The 20497-nt window shown below is 41.1% G+C and overlaps 1 protein-coding gene across 9 annotated transcripts in view; it reads left to right on the top strand.

The window, feature by feature from the left end:
* The window catches only part of LOC113988455 (rap1 GTPase-activating protein 1-like), a 45618-nt gene that overhangs the window by 13901 nt on the left and 11220 nt on the right, over nucleotides 1-20497 (top strand). For 7 of the 9 annotated variants that reach the window (XR_005563654.1, XM_039381630.1, XM_039381629.1 and 4 more), the window contains 15 exons: nucleotides 558-596; nucleotides 735-926; nucleotides 7519-7622; nucleotides 9084-9162; nucleotides 9446-9499; nucleotides 9590-9673; nucleotides 10384-10484; nucleotides 11093-11222; nucleotides 11471-11626; nucleotides 13387-13458; nucleotides 13640-13726; nucleotides 14421-14555; nucleotides 15987-16133; nucleotides 17359-17462; nucleotides 19741-19854. Coding sequence is in view for 8 of the 9 variants with exons in the window: in XM_039381630.1 (XP_039237564.1) it covers nucleotides 558-596; nucleotides 735-926; nucleotides 7519-7622; nucleotides 9084-9162; nucleotides 9446-9499; nucleotides 9590-9673; nucleotides 10384-10484; nucleotides 11093-11222; nucleotides 11471-11626; nucleotides 13387-13458; nucleotides 13640-13726; nucleotides 14421-14555; nucleotides 15987-16133; nucleotides 17359-17462; nucleotides 19741-19854 (1598 nt within the window). In the remaining variant the exon portion in view is untranslated. The remainder of the gene's footprint in view (nucleotides 1-557; nucleotides 597-734; nucleotides 927-7518; nucleotides 7623-9083; nucleotides 9163-9445; nucleotides 9500-9589; nucleotides 9674-10383; nucleotides 10485-11092; nucleotides 11223-11470; nucleotides 11627-13386; nucleotides 13459-13639; nucleotides 13727-14420; nucleotides 14556-15986; nucleotides 16134-17358; nucleotides 17463-19740; nucleotides 19855-20497) is intronic. The other 2 variants (XM_039381628.1, XM_039381631.1) reach the window with 2 other exon arrangements.

Here is a 20497-nt window from a genome sequence, read left to right as displayed (position 1 = left end):
GAATTGATACAGCTCAGTTCTGACAGAGATAGTCAGTGATCTTTGTGGTGATGCAAGAGGCATAAAATGGCTTAGATACTGTTCCTCTTCCCTCAGTCATGCCTCAGCACCTGTGGTTGTATGCCACAGATCTAGCAATGGAGATGACACAACCTCAGTCTCACTGTAAATAACAGTACTGTTTCTACTATTCCTGCTGTCATCTCTGTCTGCAGAAGAACAGCAGCTGTCTAACACTGTGTGGAAGGAAAAGAGAGATACTCCTCTAACCACATTGAATTTGCCTATAGTTTGGCTACCTCCACATTTTGCATGCCTATATTCTGTGGTTTCAAGGAGGAGGGTGGGTAAAATCTGACTCCTAAATTTGTTGTTCTCAAAGTTCTATATTACAATGCTGAGACCTTGGAAATGGAGTCTAACCTTTAATCCTGAAATGAAGCTCTAAAGATGATCTAGGGAAGAATGGAAGCTGAGAGCACAGCTTGCACCATCATGAGCGCGTAACACTTTAAAAGATGTCACATGCTTTTGCTAATGGTCTCTTCTGATTTCAGACAGAAGAGGAGTATATTCCTTACCCCAGCATCCATGAGGTGAGTTAGTACTACTCTCCATGGGGTGAGTTAGTACTACTCTCCACTGTTTTTCCTTGGACTTTATTGGTTTTTCAGCTTATTGGCCTTCCAGCTTATTGGTGTGTGGGTTTTGATGCTCTCCGTCCTTCTGAATAGGTATTACAGAAAGGGTGGCCATATCCTCTCATTATCTTACCCCAGTTTGGGGGCTACTGGATTGAAGGGACCAGCCACAACCTGTCCAGCTTGAGTCCAACTCTGTCTGATGTACCTTTTCCCTGGAGTGGTAAAGTGAAACTGGAAAGTGACCCTACAGCCAAGCTGTACCGCAAACATTTTCTGGGAAAGGTAAGGGTGACCTTCAGAGCCTTCTTTTCAGCCTCAAGACTGAGATGTTTCTCAAGCTTTTTCTGATGGACTTAGAGATGACTGCAGAGCTGCTCCATTTCAGTTCCTTATGATGCCTTGAACTAGTGTAAATAAAGTACATACTGTGGTACGGCCTGTAGTATGTTAAGTTGGTTCTATCTCCTTGTGAAATGTGGAAATGTGCATCATCCTGTGCATTAATAGAAGAGAAAGATTTGCACAGGAAATTACTATATTTGGTTAAGAAGCTATTTTGAGGCTCCTGTACAGATACCAACCTTGGGATGACAAGGGGAAAACAGTGTAATAAAATTGGAAATGGAGATAGTATTATTTCAGAGGGGACTTCACCACTGACAGTGCAAGCCTCTCAGTAGGAAGAAAAATGGTCTGTTTTCCTCAGTGTTTGGTCATCATAGAATGTGTATGATGAAACTGGAATGTGTGTTTTATAGTTGTTGATTTAAGTGAGCGTAGTGGTTTGGTTTTTTAGGCCTTCCTGGTAATCAGGTCAGAACTAGGAGGTGGCCATGTTCCCAGTATTCCCTACGATTTTTTTACGTAAGCTAGAGTATAAATAAGATGGGAGAGAAGCCGCTTCCTCTCTTCCCTTCCGGCAAGGTTTGGAGACAGGAGACTCCCATGGCTGGTCTCGCTCCTGTGGGGGAGCTGAGGCCTGGCCGGGCCTACAGGGCCTGTTGTTTCTGCCGATCTAGGGTCCGGTAGCACGGCAGCGGTGTTGAGTGCGATTGTGCTATGTCAAGGAAAGTATTAAGGTTTTCTTTGGCTAGTTCTTTATTGAGTGTGTATACCTGTTTTTTCATTTTTTTTTTTGTTTTATTCCTTTTCCCTTTTCTGTTTTTGGGTTTTGTGTTTGTTTTTTTTTTTTCTTTTGTGTATATAGTTTTTGTAATTGGATATAAATGTAATATAAGTGTAAATATATTTATATATTGCTTTAGCTCTCTTATTTCGGTTCTCTTGGTTTTTTTTCTTTTCCCTTGGTTCTGGTGGGGGGGGAGCTCTTGCGGTGGGGTTTGGGGACTTGGCAGGGAGCCAGCTCCAAACCACCACAGTGAGTTTGGTGCTAAATGCTCCTTGACTTAAAAAAAATCAATTTGACACATAGGGAAACAGAGCTTGGCCTCATAAAGTGTATGTTTGCTGGCTGGCCATTAAGGTCCATCTGGGTTGGCCTACTTAGTGAGTTGGTTGATTACAAGACTGAATCTAAGGATGATATTAGCCATCAAGAAAAAGTGAGAACAACCCATGATCTCTTCTGAGATTCAATTCATAGCATAAAGAGATAAAAAAGCCTGACAGGTGTACTCATGCTGCTTACTCAGTGATCTCCCTCAATGACTGCACAGTGAGTTCAAAAACAGGAACAGGTAGAGCTTTGAGCAGGTCCCCAGCACTAGTTGTGCTTGTGTAGTATGCAACTCTGAAAACTGATATTAATATAATTTATAAGTACTTAGGAAAAAAAAGAAAGCCTTCCTGGAGACTTCCTTTCAAGACTGGCAGATTTGCTGTGCAATCTGTTAATGGACATTTATCTTGCAACCTTCTGGAAGCTTTCAGTGGCAACTGTAATTATTTTTATGTCATGTTGAATTTGGGGTTGTGCTTGAAGGCTTCCAGAGACAGATAGCATGAGAGGCAAATTGGGATATGATTTTTTCAATCTGATTGTAGGATTCACTACTGACCTGATACCACAAAACAGTTGAGGTTGGAAGGGTCCTCTGGAGCTCATCTTGTCCATACTCCTGCTCAAGCAGGGCCATATCATCATTGTTCCTTGCAAGTGAGATCCAGGATTCCCTGTATCATCAGACTTTGCATTTGCAGAGTGACTAACCATCAGTGCCTCAGTACTACAGAAAATCTCCTCTCTCCTATATTATTCCTATTCTAGTGTCCTGTGTTTTATTCTTTGCCTTAATTGATATGAATGTGTGTCTGTGTTTAATTAAGCATACACGTTTTTGAGCAAGCCAGTGTCAGAAAAGAACAGGGTGAACAGGACTCTTGTCACAGAAAAGTCTTCCTAATAGAAAACTTTACCCAATGGTTTAAGGGCTTAGGTAAGGAGGGAGCTCAGAGCTTTTTCTCTAGATGAGTATTTCTTCAGTGCAAAGTTTGTGATACCATTGATTTTGGTTCTGTGTGGATTGGGTCCTTTTCTTGCTGAGAACATGGGAAGGTTATTTCAACGATGTCAAGAAAGTTCTCTTTCAAACTTTGAATAATGGCAAACAGTTCTTAGCTGAAGAAGAGTCCAAAAGCATCATGTGGTGGGAGAGGCACAACCAAATGGTTTAGGGAATATCCTTTAGAAAAGATGGGAAATTAGAGCATTTGTGTGGTATTACAAACTTAATATGCATGTCTGTGTTATGCATGGGTGTGCATATACAGGTCACTCAGACAATTCTTTTGACTCTTTTGCAGAACCTTTTGTAGCAGACTCTCTAAAACAACCTTCAAAAAAACCGATAGGACACACAAGCCGTAGCTCAGTTCCTTTTCTTTGCATCCTGGTCTGTATTTTATATGATGATTACACAGTAAGATTTATTCTGCCTGTAGGAAGAAGGCTGTAAAAACCTTATGTCTTATACTTTGGGAATAATTCCATGTCTACTTTGTTTTCCAAAGTTATAATAAAGAGAAGTAGCCTGAAGCCAGGAGGGATTTAATAAAGGTGTACATTGGAACTGCCAGTCAAAGAGACTTAGGGTGCAGTTTCACAAGTGCTTGAGGCTGGCAGTGCTGATGAGAGAAGCTTTCTTGCCATGCATTCCTGTGTTTCTCCATTAGGTTGTCCTTTCTTCATGCTGGTTAAAGTACTGTTGCTGCAGATGGCAGATGTCTTAATAGCTTTATAACTTCTGAGGCAAACTGTCAGTCTTTCCCCTTGGACCCATGGAAGAGACTTAATTCTTTTCACAGAGATCTGTTTGAAATCCAAACCTTCCTTTCAGACTGCATTAAATGTTACAGAAACCGCTTCTATGGCTGAACAAATTTGTACCTATATATAGGTCATCTCAGCTCCAGGGTATCTTGTCACCACTGAGAATCTTCAGTATTAACCATAAAGTCTTCTGATGGTTCATCTCTTAATATCAGGACAGCTAATGATAAATGCTGTTGTCCATTGAAGGACTCGGAGTCTGCCTTCTGTTGCCTATGTGTTTTTACAGAGAAAGAAAATCACAGAGGAAAAAGAAAATCGTAATGAGGAAATTACAGGTTTATACATACGTATGATTACTCAGATCTCAGTTTAAAACCCAGGCTTACATTCAGGATCAAGTTACACAGCCACAGTAGCTTTGAAAAAAATTCAGTTATTTTAAGACTTCCACTAATTCTGGTGCCCATTCCGCTGTGAAGATTGCACCGTTTTGTATAGCCCTGTTATGTTGCCTACAGAGCTGATACCCCGGTCTCCAAAACAACTGAGATCTCGAAGTGTCAAATCTGCTGGGGTGTGGCTTAGAAGTCTCACCAAAAGAAATCTTGATTTCTGGTCCTTGCAGCTCAGTGTTACTTTTGGCTGCAGCTAACTTCAGGTTTTGGCTCCTTGTCTTTTGCTCTGCCTTCTAGTCCTGACGTTTATTGGCATTGTGACATATTTTTCCTTAACAGCCTGTCTTGGCCATCTACCCTAGCATATGACTTCTTTCATTTATGGGTTTTGATTCTAGACTTCAGCTGACCATTGAACATGCTTTTGTTTTGCTCCTTGAATCTGTCTATTCCTCAGCTACTCTGTCTGATTCTTGTTCACATCCCAAAAATCTATTAGTATCCTGAAAGTCATGATCAGAAGAAATAAACTGTCCTTTGTGGCTTCCTTTGATTTCACCTTTTCTTCCCATGGACAGATAAGTTCAGTCACTATCATTGACTTGTGTGACAGATCACACTGAACTTACAGGATTTGAACACTGCAGCTAGAGGCCATATTACTCTGCCTCTTTGCTGCTCTTTACTCACACTTTAACTTTTTCAGATCCTCTCATTTGATCAGCTGTGAAACCTTTTACCCATAAGTCGGTAGCAGGGCAGTTCTGGGTGTTGGTTTTTTCCTGTCCCAAAGAGGAAATGGGGACAATCATATCTTTAATAATTAAAGAAGTCGGATAGCTTCATCTTCACATTGAGGTTCAGGGTAGTGATTGTAGTCTTAGTTATTCCGTTTTTTGTTTCACAGAGAGAATTGGTTCATGTCTGTTAACTTCAAGTTGGCTGTGTCCACTTAGATATCAGAGTATTTCACTAGATATATCTTTTTATTTCACAGTGAGTCAGAGCTATGACTAACACAAAAAAAAGTGTAGACAGCAAAAGGCAGTCTCACCAGTGTATTGAGAGAGGTTCTGCAAGCCAGAACAGACCTTCTATATTTTCTATGCAAAAGGCTGAGGAAAGAACTGACAGACTAGCAACCATTTTGGATCAAATTACTCTTTGCTCCCATTGAGTTCTTACTAATCTGTTGTGTCTGGAGTATTCCTTTGACAGAATGTGTTTCAAATTGTGCAAGCTTTGACTGTACAACTGAATACAACTTACTGTCTCACTTTTCTGTTATGCATGAGGATGCTTTTATACAGTGCTTCCTGTGATGTTCCCTCTGAATCTTGCAATCCTGGTTACTGACTTCATTCTCCCTGGCCGTCTTGTCAAGTTGACTCTATCTTTGATTCTTGATGGCTGGTGGTAGAACAGCCCATTGGCATGGGAGCAGTGTTTTATCTCTTCCACTTAATTTGACAGTGACAAACACTTTGCAGTTAGGCTGAGGAGATCACTTCTACAAACCAAACAGCATAAAACCACTGGTATACACGAGGACAGAATCTGTACACACTGAAACATATGTGGAGTACCTTGAATATATCTTCCAAGTAAGTTGGTGATGGGTAACACCATCATTAGAAAGCACATCAACAAACAAGATAGTAGTTGGTGCCTCTTCTCTGTGAAACTGTTGACAAGTGGAATTTGGGAATCAAGCTCCCCACTGAAGTGTGTAAATTTTATGTCCTGGGAGCATCTGACTTCTCAAGTGAGTAGACAGAGGTTCTTTTTCCTACAAAATCACAAGTGGGAAATCCATCTAGATATTTTGAGGTATATCGTCTGGGATTTGGAAAATCCCAGGATTTGTCTGTAAAAGATACTTAAAGAAAGCTTTCATTTTTTTCCTGTTGTCTAAACTGTTCTGCACTGCAGGTCTCTGTGGGCACATTCCTGATCCTCTGTCAGCAGATTGCTGTATGACTTTCTTCTGTTTTCATGGTCCCAAGGCATAAGGAGGCACTGATAATTCCGCCTGCTGTAGGGTAGCTGAGACGATAATGGTATTGTGAGTCTTTGTTTTGATTTATTTACTATTACTTTGCTTTGCTGAGGAGCCTGACCCCAACTTTCATCATTGCTAGCTCAGAAGTACCATACTGATCTCACTGTACTCCTCTGGGTTGGAGGCTAAATACTGAAACGTACTACTTCCCCTTTCAACAGAAGTTCTTGTTATCAGCAAAAGATTAAGATATTAATCTAATCCAAAGAGAACCAAATTCCTTGCATGACATTTTCATTGGTCTCTCTGTGCTTATACCTCAAATTCGTTAAGTTTGGACTGTTTGCTGAAAGCATAAATTCAGTCTCAGTGCTTTGGTCAGAGTTTGTGTAGCAGCCAGCTCTGAATACTGGCTGTAAAGAGGTTTTCCACTAGGACGATGGGAGTGATCAAAGCATTTCTGCATGATTCCACCTTTGTAGTATTTTCATTATGCTAGAGGTTTCCATTCACATCCTGTGTCAAAATGCTTTAACCTTTAGAGATTAGAGGTTATATATATTGATATACATAGGCCATTGGAATATGGCTGTGCAACCAGGAGAAATGTATGGCCACAGCCACTTACATACAGAGACTGTAAAAATGTTTGCATTGTGGCTCATGGTTTGACTGAATGACTCTGTTCTAGGCACACTGCTAAAGCTCGAGCAGTGTCAGTGGCACTACTGAGAACATTCATCTGCAATGTGATTACTTACTGACTGTATCCTTCCTGAGATGTGAGCACTCTTGGAGGTCAACCATTTGGCATAATGATCCTTACTTTTTGTATAGAAAATTCCCACAACCACATCCAGTTGAATGTGCTGAGGACCACTGCTTAGTCATGAACAGTCTGAATGAATACAGGGAAAGTCCACGGAAGATATAATTTTGTTTACAAGAAACTCGGTTTCTTCAAAATGTGTTGCTGAATGTTCTAATCCTATTCCTTCTCAGGAGCCCTTCTGATGTTGGACAGGTGAGGAGAAAATGAATTGACAGTGGATGCACTCTGACTGATATGCTCATGCATTGATGATCAAGTGGGCTGGAAGACAGCATATGCATGTCTTCAAGCATGCTATTGCTAGTTAAATTAAAAATCAGCTAATCTTGAGTGACAGGTTGTATGCAAAAAAATCTGGTAAATTTCTCTGGGAAGCATGTTGGGAATAATGCATTTTGGCTTTCTGTTTGCAGGAGCACCAGAACTTTTACTCCAGTGACATGTCCTTGGGCTACCTAGTACTTTCTGTGAAGTATGAACAGATTGAGAAGCAGGAAAATCTACGCCTGTTGCTGAGGTAACGGTGGCTGTTGTTGAAGCATATGTTACTGTGCTGTGCTGTACCTTAAGCTTCCTCTGTGTAGATGTGGGTGTGAATTTCATGGCTTTCTTCTGGAGGGGACCACAAAGAAAACTTTGAGCCATTTTTTTGCTTGCCTTCCCCTCTGAGTTGCTCTCAGCAGTCTCCTTCAGGAAGCTGAAGTGGTGCTTGCAAGTGCATCTTTATAGTAGCTGTGTGAAAGATATCTGTTCTTCCCTCAAATAGGAAGTTTTTCTGGGTTTTTTGTTTACTTAGAGACATGTGAGTACTCTCTAGGAGAATATAGATTTCCTAATGGAGGACAGCCTAGCCCAGGCTTTGTCCTTGAGACTAAGACTCCCTTGAAGGTGAGCTAGAACATTTCCTAGGTTCCCAGGGCAGCCTGCAAAGTGACATAACCTTTAGGGCTTCCACAGAGAGACATTGCCCAGAGAGAGCTGCTGAATGAACTAGAGGAAGAATAGAGATGGACCTTGCATGGGTGAGAGGCAATGCTTCAGAAAAGCTTTTTACCACAGTATGGGCTGGGTGAATTTCCAGTAGGCAACATGCTACTGGAATCAACAGTTATTCTAATACAGTTGCTGCTGAGAAGGATTCGTCCAGGACTGAGGGAAAATACTGGTTGCATAGGAGTCAGCTACAAGAGAATCACTGGTGGTTTTCCATCACTGTATGCAGATAATGCTTCAGTGCCAGCAATAATCTTAAAATAAAGAGAGAGCCTATTTATGAGCTGTGCCTGGGAATGTTTATCTGAGCCCCAAACCCTTCCCTGTAAGAGACCAAGGAAGAACAAAAGGGTAGAAATTCCTCTATTATTTCATTATATGCAGTACTTTTTGCTCAGTAGCTTGTTTATAATGGTTTGAAGAGGATTCTGACAGCTCGATAGTTCTTTCTTAGAAAGATATCTCTCATTAAATATACAAATACAGAGGAAGGAAACTTTTCTATCTTTATCTTTCTGGAACAATGCTACACCAATTTCTACCTCCTTTACTTTGCTTAGATCTGCTTTCCTAAGCTGTCTATAACAGACCTTTTACAGTCTTTCAAGCCCTCATTATGTGGTCTTAGGAATCGTTTATTATTCTTTGTTCATGAATTGTATTTCAGCATTTAGATTTCTGTGAAAGAAAATCGGGGGGCAAAAGAAAAGCAAAATATTTCTTTAAACAAGAAAAGAATGCAAAGGGGCAAGAGAATAAACATTCCTGTTTCGTCTTCCTCTGCTTCCCACAACAAGTGATGAACAATAAGAACTGAAAGTACCTTGTTCTTCTAGTGACTTTATGCACCAGGCTTAAAATTAACCCTTTGGGATTTACTGCTTTAAGGATACTCTGAAGAAATGGATACTCTTTAAGAAAGAACCAGTGTTGCTTGTGTTTCCCTTCAGCTATGTCTCTAATGCCTTTTTTTGTTTTGTGTCAGGACTCGTACTGGCACCAAACATGACCTAATCCCCATTTCCTGTCTGAATGAGTTTCCCAATGCTGTCCAGATGGCAAAGGTGAGATTCATGCTTGCCTGTTTAAGACCTCATTCTTCAAGTTATTTTCACTTCTGTCTTCCCATTTCCCTCTTTTTCTACTATTTCCCAGTAGAACTGTCATACAGTTCCCTCCTACCCTTCCATTTAACTTCTCTTCTTTCTCTTTTAATTTTAGCTCAGATTTTTTGCCTGAAGGGGCTTCTGTCAAATAATTGTAAACAATGCCTGCACTCTCATGCATGTAGCAAGCTAGGGCAAATGATAATCATGCTTCTGTTTCCCTCTCTTTCTCACTTGACAGCTACTGTGTGAGGATGTGAATGTTGAACGCTTCTTTCCTGTCCTCTATCCCAAGGTACGGTGTTCTGGTATGTCTGTATGTCACTTTTCCTTCAAGATCTGGCTAATGACATCCAGCTGATAATTTCTGTTTTCATTACCTCAGGCTTCGCAGCTTATTGTTGCATTTGATGAACACGTCATAAGCAATAACTTCAAATTTGGGGTCATCTACCAGAAACCTGGACAGGTAAGCTCTGTCAGATCCCACTATATGTGAGACAAAATGCAAAGAGTCAGTTCTCTTAGCTTAAATGTAATAAGAAGATCTGTGCTGTCCAGAGGCAGTGGTGCAGAGGCAGCAGTGCTTGTGCAGTGCCGTGGTTCCCTTGGCATGCCTCTTCCACCTCCAGTATCCCTGGCAGCTTTGTAGATCTCTGAACCCTAACCCTAATGACAGCTTGGGATTGAATTAGAAGTCCCCAGCTCCATAGGCGGCCCAGATGAAGTTTGTGGAGGCAGTGATATTGTTCTAGTGCTGTGCTTCCCTTGTCTTGTCTCTTCCACCCCCATTGTCCCTGGAGCTGTAGGCTTTATGGATCTCTGAATGCTAATCCTAACCCTAAAGGCAGTTTAGGGATGAGGCAAAGCTCCCCAGCACCATGAAGTGGCCCAGATGAGAAAGGTGTGGAGGAAGCAATTTTGGTGCAATGCCATGCTTCCCTTGGCATGCTTCTTCCACTCCCAGTGTCCATGGAAGTGCAGGCTTTATGGATCTCTGAACCCTAAGTCTAACCCTAATGGCAGCTTGGGGCTGAGGTAGGAATCCCCAGCACCATGGAAGACCCAGATCAGAAATGTATTTAAGCAGAGATGTTTGTTGGTTGAATTGTGCATAGAAATTACTGCTTGTTCTTTGTACTGCTTGTGCTTCTTACAAGTTCTGCTTTCCTTTTGTAGACAACTGAAGAAGAAGTCTTCAGTAACACAGTAGAGAGTCAGGGTTTCCTGGAGTTCCTGGATTTTCTTGGTGACAAGATTCAGCTGCAGGATTTCCGTGGGTGCGTACCCAGCGCAGCTGGAAAGCCAAACTGAGTCAGAGAACACTGTGCATTCACAGGCTGCGACTCTGCTAGAGCCCTGCTTTCAGAAAAGTGCTGTGTCCTCTGAATCCCAGTGCAGGTGAAGAAGCCCAGGATGCTTTTGTCAGCCATCGTGGCTGGAAACTAGTTAGGTGTCTGCTGGTATTTTCCTGGTATCTCAGTCTGACCCGCAGTATCATCAAAGAATAATTTTATTTAACAAGTGCAAATACAAGTTTGTTTCACAATGGTATGGAACAGTATTGTTTTAGGCTCTTTCTGTGGGGCAGCCCATCCCTTCTGTAGTTCTGAAATATGGAGTGTGTTTCTCAGAAGAATACCAAAGAAAGTAGCATCTTTGAGGATCCCTGGTTTAGCTTCATAGCTTTTAGCAAGCTGGTACGTTCACCAGCAGAAACACTGTGCAGCTTCAGTTGGTTTGGGTAAGATTTGGTGCGTCACTATCACTGACTTCCTAAAAATTACCTTTGATAATATTGATGTACTACTGTTACTGATACTGTCGTTTTTCTTTCTGCTTTCTCATCTCTACTGCCTGACCTATGGCGTGGTATGGATTTGCTCAGGTTCCGGGGAGGCTTGGATGTTACCAGAGGTCAAACAGGCACTGAGTCAGTCTATACAAATTTCCGGGGGAAGGAGATCATGTTTCATGTATCTACAAAGCTGCCCTTCACAGAGGGAGATTCCCAACAGGTATCAGAAGGAGAACTACAACAGTGTGTCTAAGAGAGGGGGGATATTCGAAGAAGGACTGTGTAGAGGGGAGAACGACTAGCTGTATAATGTTGGGAATCATGGCTGGAGTAATGGTAAAAGTAGTGGTGAGGGGTTTGGTTGAACAGATGGGTTTGAGATGCTTGGCAAACGGGTGTTTGAGGCCCCATTGTACTGTTCTGCTCTTTTTCACCTGCCTTCTCTCTTTATTATTTTTTCCTCTCCAGCTTCAGCGGAAGCGTCACATTGGGAATGACATTGTAGCCATCATCTTCCAGGATGAAAGCACACCTTTTGTCCCTGATATGATTGCTTCTAATTTCCTACATGCTTATGTGGTAGTTCAGCTCACTCATAGCACCACTGGGGACACTCTCTACAAGGTAACCAGAATCAATAGATTCCCCTCTACTGATTTTGATCCTTGAAGTGGAAACCTGTACTTGGGCCTCTGGGAGAGGTACAGGTTCAGTCAGCTGTCATCCTCATTTCTTAAGTATCTGCACACGAAACTAGAGTGTTAGTTGTATGTTTTTCAAAGTAGCTGATGAATTTCTGAAGCTTGAAGCTTGGGAATAGAAGCAGGAAGAATTCAGATAAAAGAATTTTGTTTACATCAAGGGACATGAGGCACAATTGATCCCACTTTGGGGGTTGTCTTGCTTACATGATATAAGTCAGGTAAAATTCATGTCTGCATTTCTTCTGCTGTACGGCGCAGTGCTTAGAGCTTGCACTGCCTGAGATTGCAGGTCAGATACAGCTGGCTGGCCTAATCTATGGGATCTGAACCAGCTACACCTGCTTTTGCGGATCTCAGAACTGATGCCTATCTGGTAGGGAACCTGTTAGGGCCCTCCAGTTGAAAGAAGTCCTGCTAGAGCTCATATTCCATATCTGCAGTCTTTGGATACAGCTCTCTTTCTCCCTCCCTGACATGACTCTGTATGGATGTCTATATATCTTTATGTTCAACTTTCAGTCATGCTTAAAGAGCAGAAAATATAAAGAAACTTGCATTTATGATGGAGTTTCCACTGTAGAAACGTTTTAATCCGTGTGTTATGTCTCGTATTATGTAGGGATTTTGATTTGGTGATGATGAGTCCCTATGCCTTGGAGGTCTACAGGAACACTGAAAATACCAAAATTAGGACAGGATCTCCATCTGCTTTTCCACCGAAGAGGGTGTTGGTGGAGCAACCATCTTCCATTGTTCTGCTTTGGGCAGCCATTTTGTAGTGACAAATGAAAGCCTCGTGCTGATCAGGGGCATGGGATTCCACTTCTCTTGTTCTCTGTATTGTAGGGCACAAAAATTCACTTCTTCTTGGTAAACTCACACCTCTCATTGGCTCTGTGGCTCTGTGACATTTATTCGTTGTTATTTTGAGGCAGTTGAAATTGTCATGACATTGTTCCCTCTTGAATGAAATAGCAAATAACGATATTGCTCCATTTCAAACATGACAAAAAAATAACTCTGAAATGTTGTGAAGTGCTCTATGTATCTGGTAAGATAGCTGCATGTAATTATAAGTAAGTGCTGTGAGGAGACAAGTGACTATGTAAAAGCTGGCCTGCATTACAGTTATTTTTTTTGACATTGATGTGTTAGGTAGGAGCATGTTAAAAATAAAACAAACAAAACTCATGCATTTCCTTATTTCATACTGGGAAAATGCTTTTGCATGTTTATCACCTGTGACTCAGAGAGGCAGTGGCACTGAGTGTGCAGTGTATCTCTACCAAGGATTCTCTGTAAAAAACAAATAGGTCAGTACAACCATGTTGACCAAAGTTGTTCTAGTGGAGGTAAATCTTGCAGCCTGAATAGAAGCATTATTTTTTTTTGGTAAATATACTGATTATACTGGTTATTATTAAAAGTATTTTTTAAAAAAGCAGTCGGTTCAATTTTTTGTTGTTCTTGCTGTGTGCACATCCAGCTGAATTTCTAGGAGATAAATCAGCACATTCATCCACTGAGTTCAGAAACAAAGGGATGCACAGGACGCTGTATTAGATCTCTTTTGGGTATGTAAATTATTCAGAAGGGATCAGGTCTATCATAGTAGTTTGAAAACTTTGATAGTTTCACTTGTGTTACGATACTTTTTTTTTCTCCCTTATATTATTTCAGGTTTCAGTCACAGCCCGAGATGATGTCCCCTTCTTTGGACCCCCTCTGCCAAATCCAGCCATATTTAAAAAGGTTTGTTTCTCTGGTCCAATGTTAGATGGCAGGAGGATATTGTACACACACTTAATGTTCTGAGTCAGTCTGGCTAAATGACTTTGGAGGTCCAAAGAGTAGTAAGCAGAGCTTTTATCATGTGATATTTTTATTACTGTTTTTATCTCCAGTTTAGTCTAGTCTTCATCTTATCTTACAGAGTGCAGAATTTCGTGAATTCCTTCTGGTCAAGCTCATCAATGCTGAGTACAGCTGCTATCGAGCTGAGAAATTTGCTAAATTAGAGGTGGGTCTATTACCTGGTTGCTTCCATTAAAAATTATAATTATATGTAGTTATAAAGATATTATTGTCAGATTAAGAAAATATAGTAAAATTTTTAACTTTTGATTTTGTGTTGCTTAAGAAAGGAAGATGAAATGTGATAATACTCAGCTATGGGATGCTTCCTTCATATTTCATAGCAGGTGTGATAGAGTATGAACAGGTGCATTCTAATGTAAAGGTCTAATCCTCAAGTAAGAATGGGAATGTGACACATACAGTTTGCTGGAGGAAATTCTGTATTAGCTGAAACTCACTATTATGGTACAGGATGCATACTGATATCACTGATTTTTGGTACCAAAATTCTGTTCCAGACTCTGCTGTTTGCCTGATCTGGAAAAAAAAACGCCTCTGTTTCATCAGCTGTAAAAAAGTGTCCTTTATGACTTGCTTTAGAAAGAGTTTAAAAGGGCTGGGTCTTACTGCAATAATAACTGTGTCGTAAAACTGTAAACTGTAACTATGCAGTTAAAACACTTCATACTGTTTGAAGTATTTTCATGGGGTTTTGTTGTTCTCGTTGTTGCTGTTTTGGGAATTTTTTGTTTGGTTGGTTGTTGGGTTTTTTTAAGAAGGATGTGAGACATTGAGAAAACAGGGAAAAAATCCTCCGCTCTCGTTAAAAGATATTCTCATTTCCAATGCTGATGCAGGAAAGAACACGGAGTGCCCTCTTGGAGAGCCTTTTTGAGGAGCTGCAGCTTCGCAGCCGCAGTATGATGGGATTACCCACAGGGGAGGATGACAAGATAGAGAATGGCAGTGGGGGCTTCCTGGAAAATTTCAAGGTGAGCCATCCTACAGAGCTATATTGTGGTGCAGAATTCCATACTGGCCTGTAGAAGTCAAACTCTTTGTGCTTCATGTTGGTGTTTAGTGTCAGATGGGGTTTTATTCTGTGACTTACAGAAAAAGGAATCAGTGTTTGCAAGTGGAATTGTAATAATTAGTAGCAAGGGGCTTTTGGTTCCTACAGCAGATCTCCTCCAATTCATTTTCGTTATAATTGGAAGAGTTGCAAGAGCTACTACAAGAGAGTTTCTAAACTGTCTCTGAGTGTCATGGCTGGGCTTCGCGAACAAAGATTTGGGAAGGGCTCTACCCATGTTTGTTACAAGCGCATTGGTGGCTAAAAAGGCCAATACGAGACAGACACGTCCGGTTGCAAAAGGGTCTCTGAGTGTACTGTCTAGAAAAACTGTGATGCTTTACTTACTCTCTAAAAGCCAGAGTTATTTTATCTTTGTTCAGTGTAAATGGCATGGTGTTGTTTTGTTTCATTTTTTTAATAAGTCAGGATCAGGTGACAGAACATTTGAAAGTGATCAAGATGATACGAGAAAGCAAAGTTTTTATATGAATGGGCAAACTGAGTTTTGAACTGGTTATATAGAGAGAATCTGATGTCACTTCTGTCTGGAAAGAAGTGTTATGAATAGCATTTCTTCAGATGACCTCCACCTGCTTTGTATGGTAGGCTGGTTAGAGTTACTAAGGGCTTTGAAACGAATCCATTCACATACAGTTTCTTTAGCTATGTGCATAGCTTTGGTCAGATCTGGGATGCTTTGGTGAGGTGCATTTTTACATACAATCAATCTACCCTGCCTTTGCTACTAACCATGAATTTTATACCCATCCATGTCTTACTCTAGTTACCCTAAAATATCCCTTTTCTGACTTCTAGCAGATACTGTGGTTTGCATGTCATGTATACAGATGACCTTTGTAAAAGGCTGGAAAAGGCTGAGTAAACTCAGAAAATGGCTTTTTCAAATGCTTCAGATTTTGATGTCTGCTTTCCCCTTGCAGCCAGCACTGAAATTCATACAAGACTGAACCTTACAGTCTTGAACAGGAGTTTGATTTTGTGTTTTATAGCCTGTACTGGGTAGGACTGCTCCAGTCGATGCTGTCTTATCCAGTATGCTGGGATACTGGTAGGGAATCTCGAATTATTGCAAAAGGACAAGGGAAATGAAAGTAGAGAATATATATGAGGAAGAGTTCCTCCCTGGCTCTTCCCAGAGCTCCATGCATGAAATAGTATGGACAGTATCTAAGATGCTGCCTTCTAGGAATTAGGATTTGTGTGGTTCTGATGTCGGTCTGTCACAACTTTCCACTCAATCTGTGATGCTTCTCATACTACCCTACCGTGTGCATGTCTATATGTGTATATCTGTGTTTGTCTGTTTCCCTGCCTCCTTCCTGTTCAGCGGGTGATCAGAGGCCGCAGCCAGAGCCTGGATACCATGGGGATATCCATGAGAAAGCAGCAGCCAGCCACCCTGCCCAGCCGCCCAGCTACAGCTGGCCTTGCCCTCAGCCAGAGTGTCGCCGAGGGCCCTAAGGCCATTGCTGCGGTAAGGTATTCGGGTGGGCTGTAAGAAGAAAACCCGGCATACCTTTGTAGCCACCCATACATTTTATTTCTCTTTCCCTATTAGTTTGTCCTCTTGTACCGCTGTGAATCTTTTTGTTGTATCATCCCATTTCACAAGTGGTGAAAGTATGTGTTGTAGTCTGTTTTGTCTGTGCCTGTCCTTTAGCCTCAGTTCATGTGTCAACTAGAGCTGAGATTGATACAGACTGAGAGAAGAAAGTCAAACATGGTTCTACTTTTGACATATATCTCTGCTATCCTGGATTAGATCCTGTACCTTGCCATATGCTAAAAAATGCATGCACTGTAGTTTGACCAGAATGGTACTGTATTGTCATATGGCAAGAGCTGAGAACATAAGGACACTAGAACTGTTTAACCTTTTTCAATTTCAACAATCAGATTATTTTCTGTAATATAAACAGGTGCACAATATATATTCAAGGTGCTGTTTTGCTGTAAATAGAATTTGCATGTTTGGAAGCAACAGCAAAATTAATAAAGTTTGGGGTGAGAAAAAGAATGAATATTTCTAGTCACTATCAAAGCCTTTCTTATTTGATAGGGATACTAAACATATGTGATCAGTGTGAGTATAATAAATCTGTGACAAATCTTTCCAGAAAAGGATCCGTGTTTCCAATACTGAAAATATGGTTACCTTGGCCAAAGTGCATCCGGCCAGTTGTGGTCTCTGCACTAGTGATGTCAATACAGGCAAACTACAACAAAGGCATCTCCGAGTAAGCCAAGAAGGTGCCCTTCAGTGGGAAGATTTCTTGGTTGCATGCGTTCTCTATGTCAACACAAGGAAGTCACAGCCTATTAATGACTTGGGTTTGCTGCCTCCTCCACACCTTTAACTTCTTGATTTCTTTACCTTTCTGATTCTGCCTCTCCTCTCATCATAAGGGGAATACCTCCCTTCCAGAGCTCCTTTCTCTGTATACTGGCTGTGTTCTGCCTTTGTTTCTATATCTCTCTGTCCCTCTCTCATACCACCTTTGTAAGCCCTGGCTGCTCTTTCTCACTGACAGAAAGTACTCCTTCTTGCAGAGGTGGAGCCGAGCCATGCTATTGTATTGCAGAGTAAAGGAGAGGATCTGGATTCATGTCACAAACTCTTCTGCCACGCTTCCAGTTCTCCACAGTTTTTCCTGTCTTGTTCCCCTCCTTCCGTTCTATCACGCTTTCCTTTTTTCTAGTCTTTTGCCTTGCCTGGTAGGAGCCCATCACGTACTCGAGCCAGCCGCTTCCATGGGCGACGGAGTAGTGCCATTGGCATTGAGAACATACAGGAGGAAAAGAGGTATGAGCTGTGGGAAGATGAGACAAAGAGGGTAGAAAAACAGGAGGAGATGAGAAAAGGAACATGAAAAGGCACATATAAAGACAGAAGGGGAATTGACAGGAATGAGAGCTGAAATGAAAATGGTTGGAAGAAAAACCTAATTATCAGCTGCTGGAGAAATGGACAAATGACAGAAACAGACAAAATTAAAAAAGGACATTTGGAAGTGGGGAGAATCAGTATTTGAGGAGGAATGGAGGAAATGGGCGGAGGAATATTGTAAGATCGCTCTTAAATATTTTACAGTATGATCCAGGACTCTTGAGTCTCCTCTTCTGTATTCACCACTTTTAGATAAGAGTCAGATGACAGGCTAGTACTTGGTAAAGGGATGCTTGATTGTTTGTTTCCATGTTAAAATGTTCAAATAGGCAAAACTTCTTGTATCTTAAAGGACTTTCTTTTTAAAGCATTAAGTCAAAAAGACTAGTGTTTAAGTCAGATCATCTGACAAATAATTATAACTAATGGAAAAAATACAGGTTTCAAGGAGTGATTTGGCATATCTGACAGAATTATAACCATTCAAAAGTTGTCTACTGGTCACCAGAGATTATTTAGATAAATCATAAATTTCTCTCAGCTCTAGCTGAGACACCTTTTTAAGATTATACAGAGTCTCAAAAGTCACATGAGTGCTGTGCATCTAATATGCAATTTTCCCAGTTGCAAGAATTCCAGAAAGCAGGTTAAAGACTCGATGTAGAAGGGAAAAAGTAATCTTTTATGTGGAAACCAGTGATTTTATGACAGAAGGAAATTACTACATATTCTGTTCTTTCTTAATGAGGTACATATGACCTAATCTGAATAAAAATAGTATAGAATCTACTTGGAGAAAAATCTTCTGAGACAACTGCCCTGTTGCCCAGTCTAACTGCCAACACAGTTAGGCACAGCTTCTCACTATTTTAATTACTTTTGTACTTTAGGCAGTCGTGTCCCTCAATCCATTACTTTGTGTTCAACAAGCTTTTCTATCCCCTTGAAGAATCTGTAAAACTTTTCTATCATAAAGAAAATGCCTGGATTTATTTTCTTCTTTTTTTTTTTCCTGCTCTTTGCTAGGAGGAACTGGTAAGCTGTTTGGCTTATTTAGCTTTCTTTTTGCATATTTGTAACCTTAGATATGAGGAACAGGGAGCCTTAGCTTGTATTTTGTGAAAGACTTTTTGGGTCATTCTTGAAGGTGCGGTTTCACTAGCAACTGTTCTGTTCTAACAGTTTGTTGCTATTGAAAAGCAGATGTGATACTTCCCCTCTTCCACAGTCTCTTTCAACTACCCAGTTCTGACTGTTCCTTGTGATGGCTCAGAGGCTCAGTGGATCTTTCATGGAACCGATTCAGCCCACTAATCTAAGAGGAAAAGTATCAACTTGCTTTCCTTGATAATTGTCTGCCAGATTCTGCCGTGAACTGGCTCATGGAGAAGTTTGATGGGTATCAGGACTGATGGGAAGTGCACTCAGTAAGAGTGAAGGAGGCTGGAGCATTCTCTCTTTCTGGCAACAGTGAGCTCAACGTGTGACTTCACCTGAAGCTGTAATTTAATGATGTGCAGGCTTTGGTGACGGAGCTGACCCAGTCCATCCCACTTGTTCATGTGTTACAGAAGTTTCAGGATCGTTTTAATTTTAGAATTTTTGTCAGGGTAATTTCCAGTCTCACAAACAATTCTATTAGCACAAGTGAGGGCGTGAGGAACTGTGATTTGAGGGGTACAGGTAGGATCAACTGACCAGGAGAGCAGGGGAAGAGCTCTGTGAACTCCCATCACTGAAGCTCCCCAGCATCCCCCTCCCCCCAAAAAAACCCCTTAGTTTTCCTTTACTTAATTAAACATACCTCTCTTTTCAGTTACTCACACAGACAGCTTTCTTCAGAAGTATCTTGGCAAGTACTAGCAGCAGTAATACTATAGTAACCATCATATTTACACTCTCTATTAAATCCTAATGAAAGAGGGAGGATAAAAGAAAAAGTTAAAGAATTAAAGGTGAATACTGAAATTAATTTAAGCTTTTAAATCAATTCAAAAGGAGCTTAAAGTTTGCCATTTTGAATATGTCAGATGTGACATGTAAGGAGTCTGCCCTTTTCAATATAACTGTGTTTACTTCTGTTTCACATGTATATGAGAGATCCAGCTTTGTATTGGGCTTGTAAAGGACTGTTAGAATAGACAGTAGTTAACTCTGGCTCTGAGTATAGCTTGTTTCTCTTTTCTCCGAGCAGAGACACTGCAGAGAGGATACAGAGGGTATTGGACAGTCCAGGAACTTTCTTTGACCTGAAGTCTGATGGATCATCCAGTCCCAGCTCCCCAGAGTTCCCGAGCAGGAAGAGCAAGTGAGTTGAAAATAATTTGAAAGATGCTCACTGTCTCTGGTATTGGCTTAAGTGTGGTGCATGTCTCGTTCTGTTGGAGGCTTTGCTGAGATTGTCCACATCAGGCATTGTAGCGTCTTAAAAGTTAGATGTCTGGCTGTGGTACAGTATTTCAGAGCCTGTCAAGGACTCGGCTTTCTGAAGCAGTCGGTGAAGAAAGATTGGACTACTTAAAGGTGATTTTGGTTATATCTTTACTATAATTTTAGCTTGCATCCAACAGGATACGCAGAGTCTTAGCTGTCCAGTTATCCATGTTTACTCATGTATATGTTTCTTCTATAGTTTGCTCTGGAGTGATTTTGGAGCTTCATGGAGAAGCTTGGACAAGGGTATGTTGGGATGTTGGGTTGTCCTCAAGTTCTGCCCCTTTAAGCAGAATCCATGCCGCTGCTCCCAACCAGCGTGAACTAACCTGTCTTCAGTCCTCCCGAAGTGTTATAGCAGGTGTTACAGCACGGTCTCATGTGTTGCACCTATGTTTCATTGCTAAAGCACGCCATACCACACCCAGTGTTCTTCTGCAAAACACTTCATGCAGCAGTCTGCAAAATAGTTTTCCAGTTTCTGGTTGCCAAAAACTGGAAAAATGCAATTTCCTTGT

Source organism: Pipra filicauda, unplaced genomic scaffold, assembly GCF_003945595.2.
Source record: "Pipra filicauda isolate LSUMZ 115617 unplaced genomic scaffold, ASM394559v2 scaffold234_size1211729_pilon, whole genome shotgun sequence".
Classification (NCBI taxonomy): domain Eukaryota; kingdom Metazoa; phylum Chordata; class Aves; order Passeriformes; family Pipridae; genus Pipra; species Pipra filicauda.
The sequence above is the reverse complement of the archived record's forward strand: the minus strand, read 5'-3'. Positions and strand labels throughout refer to the sequence as shown.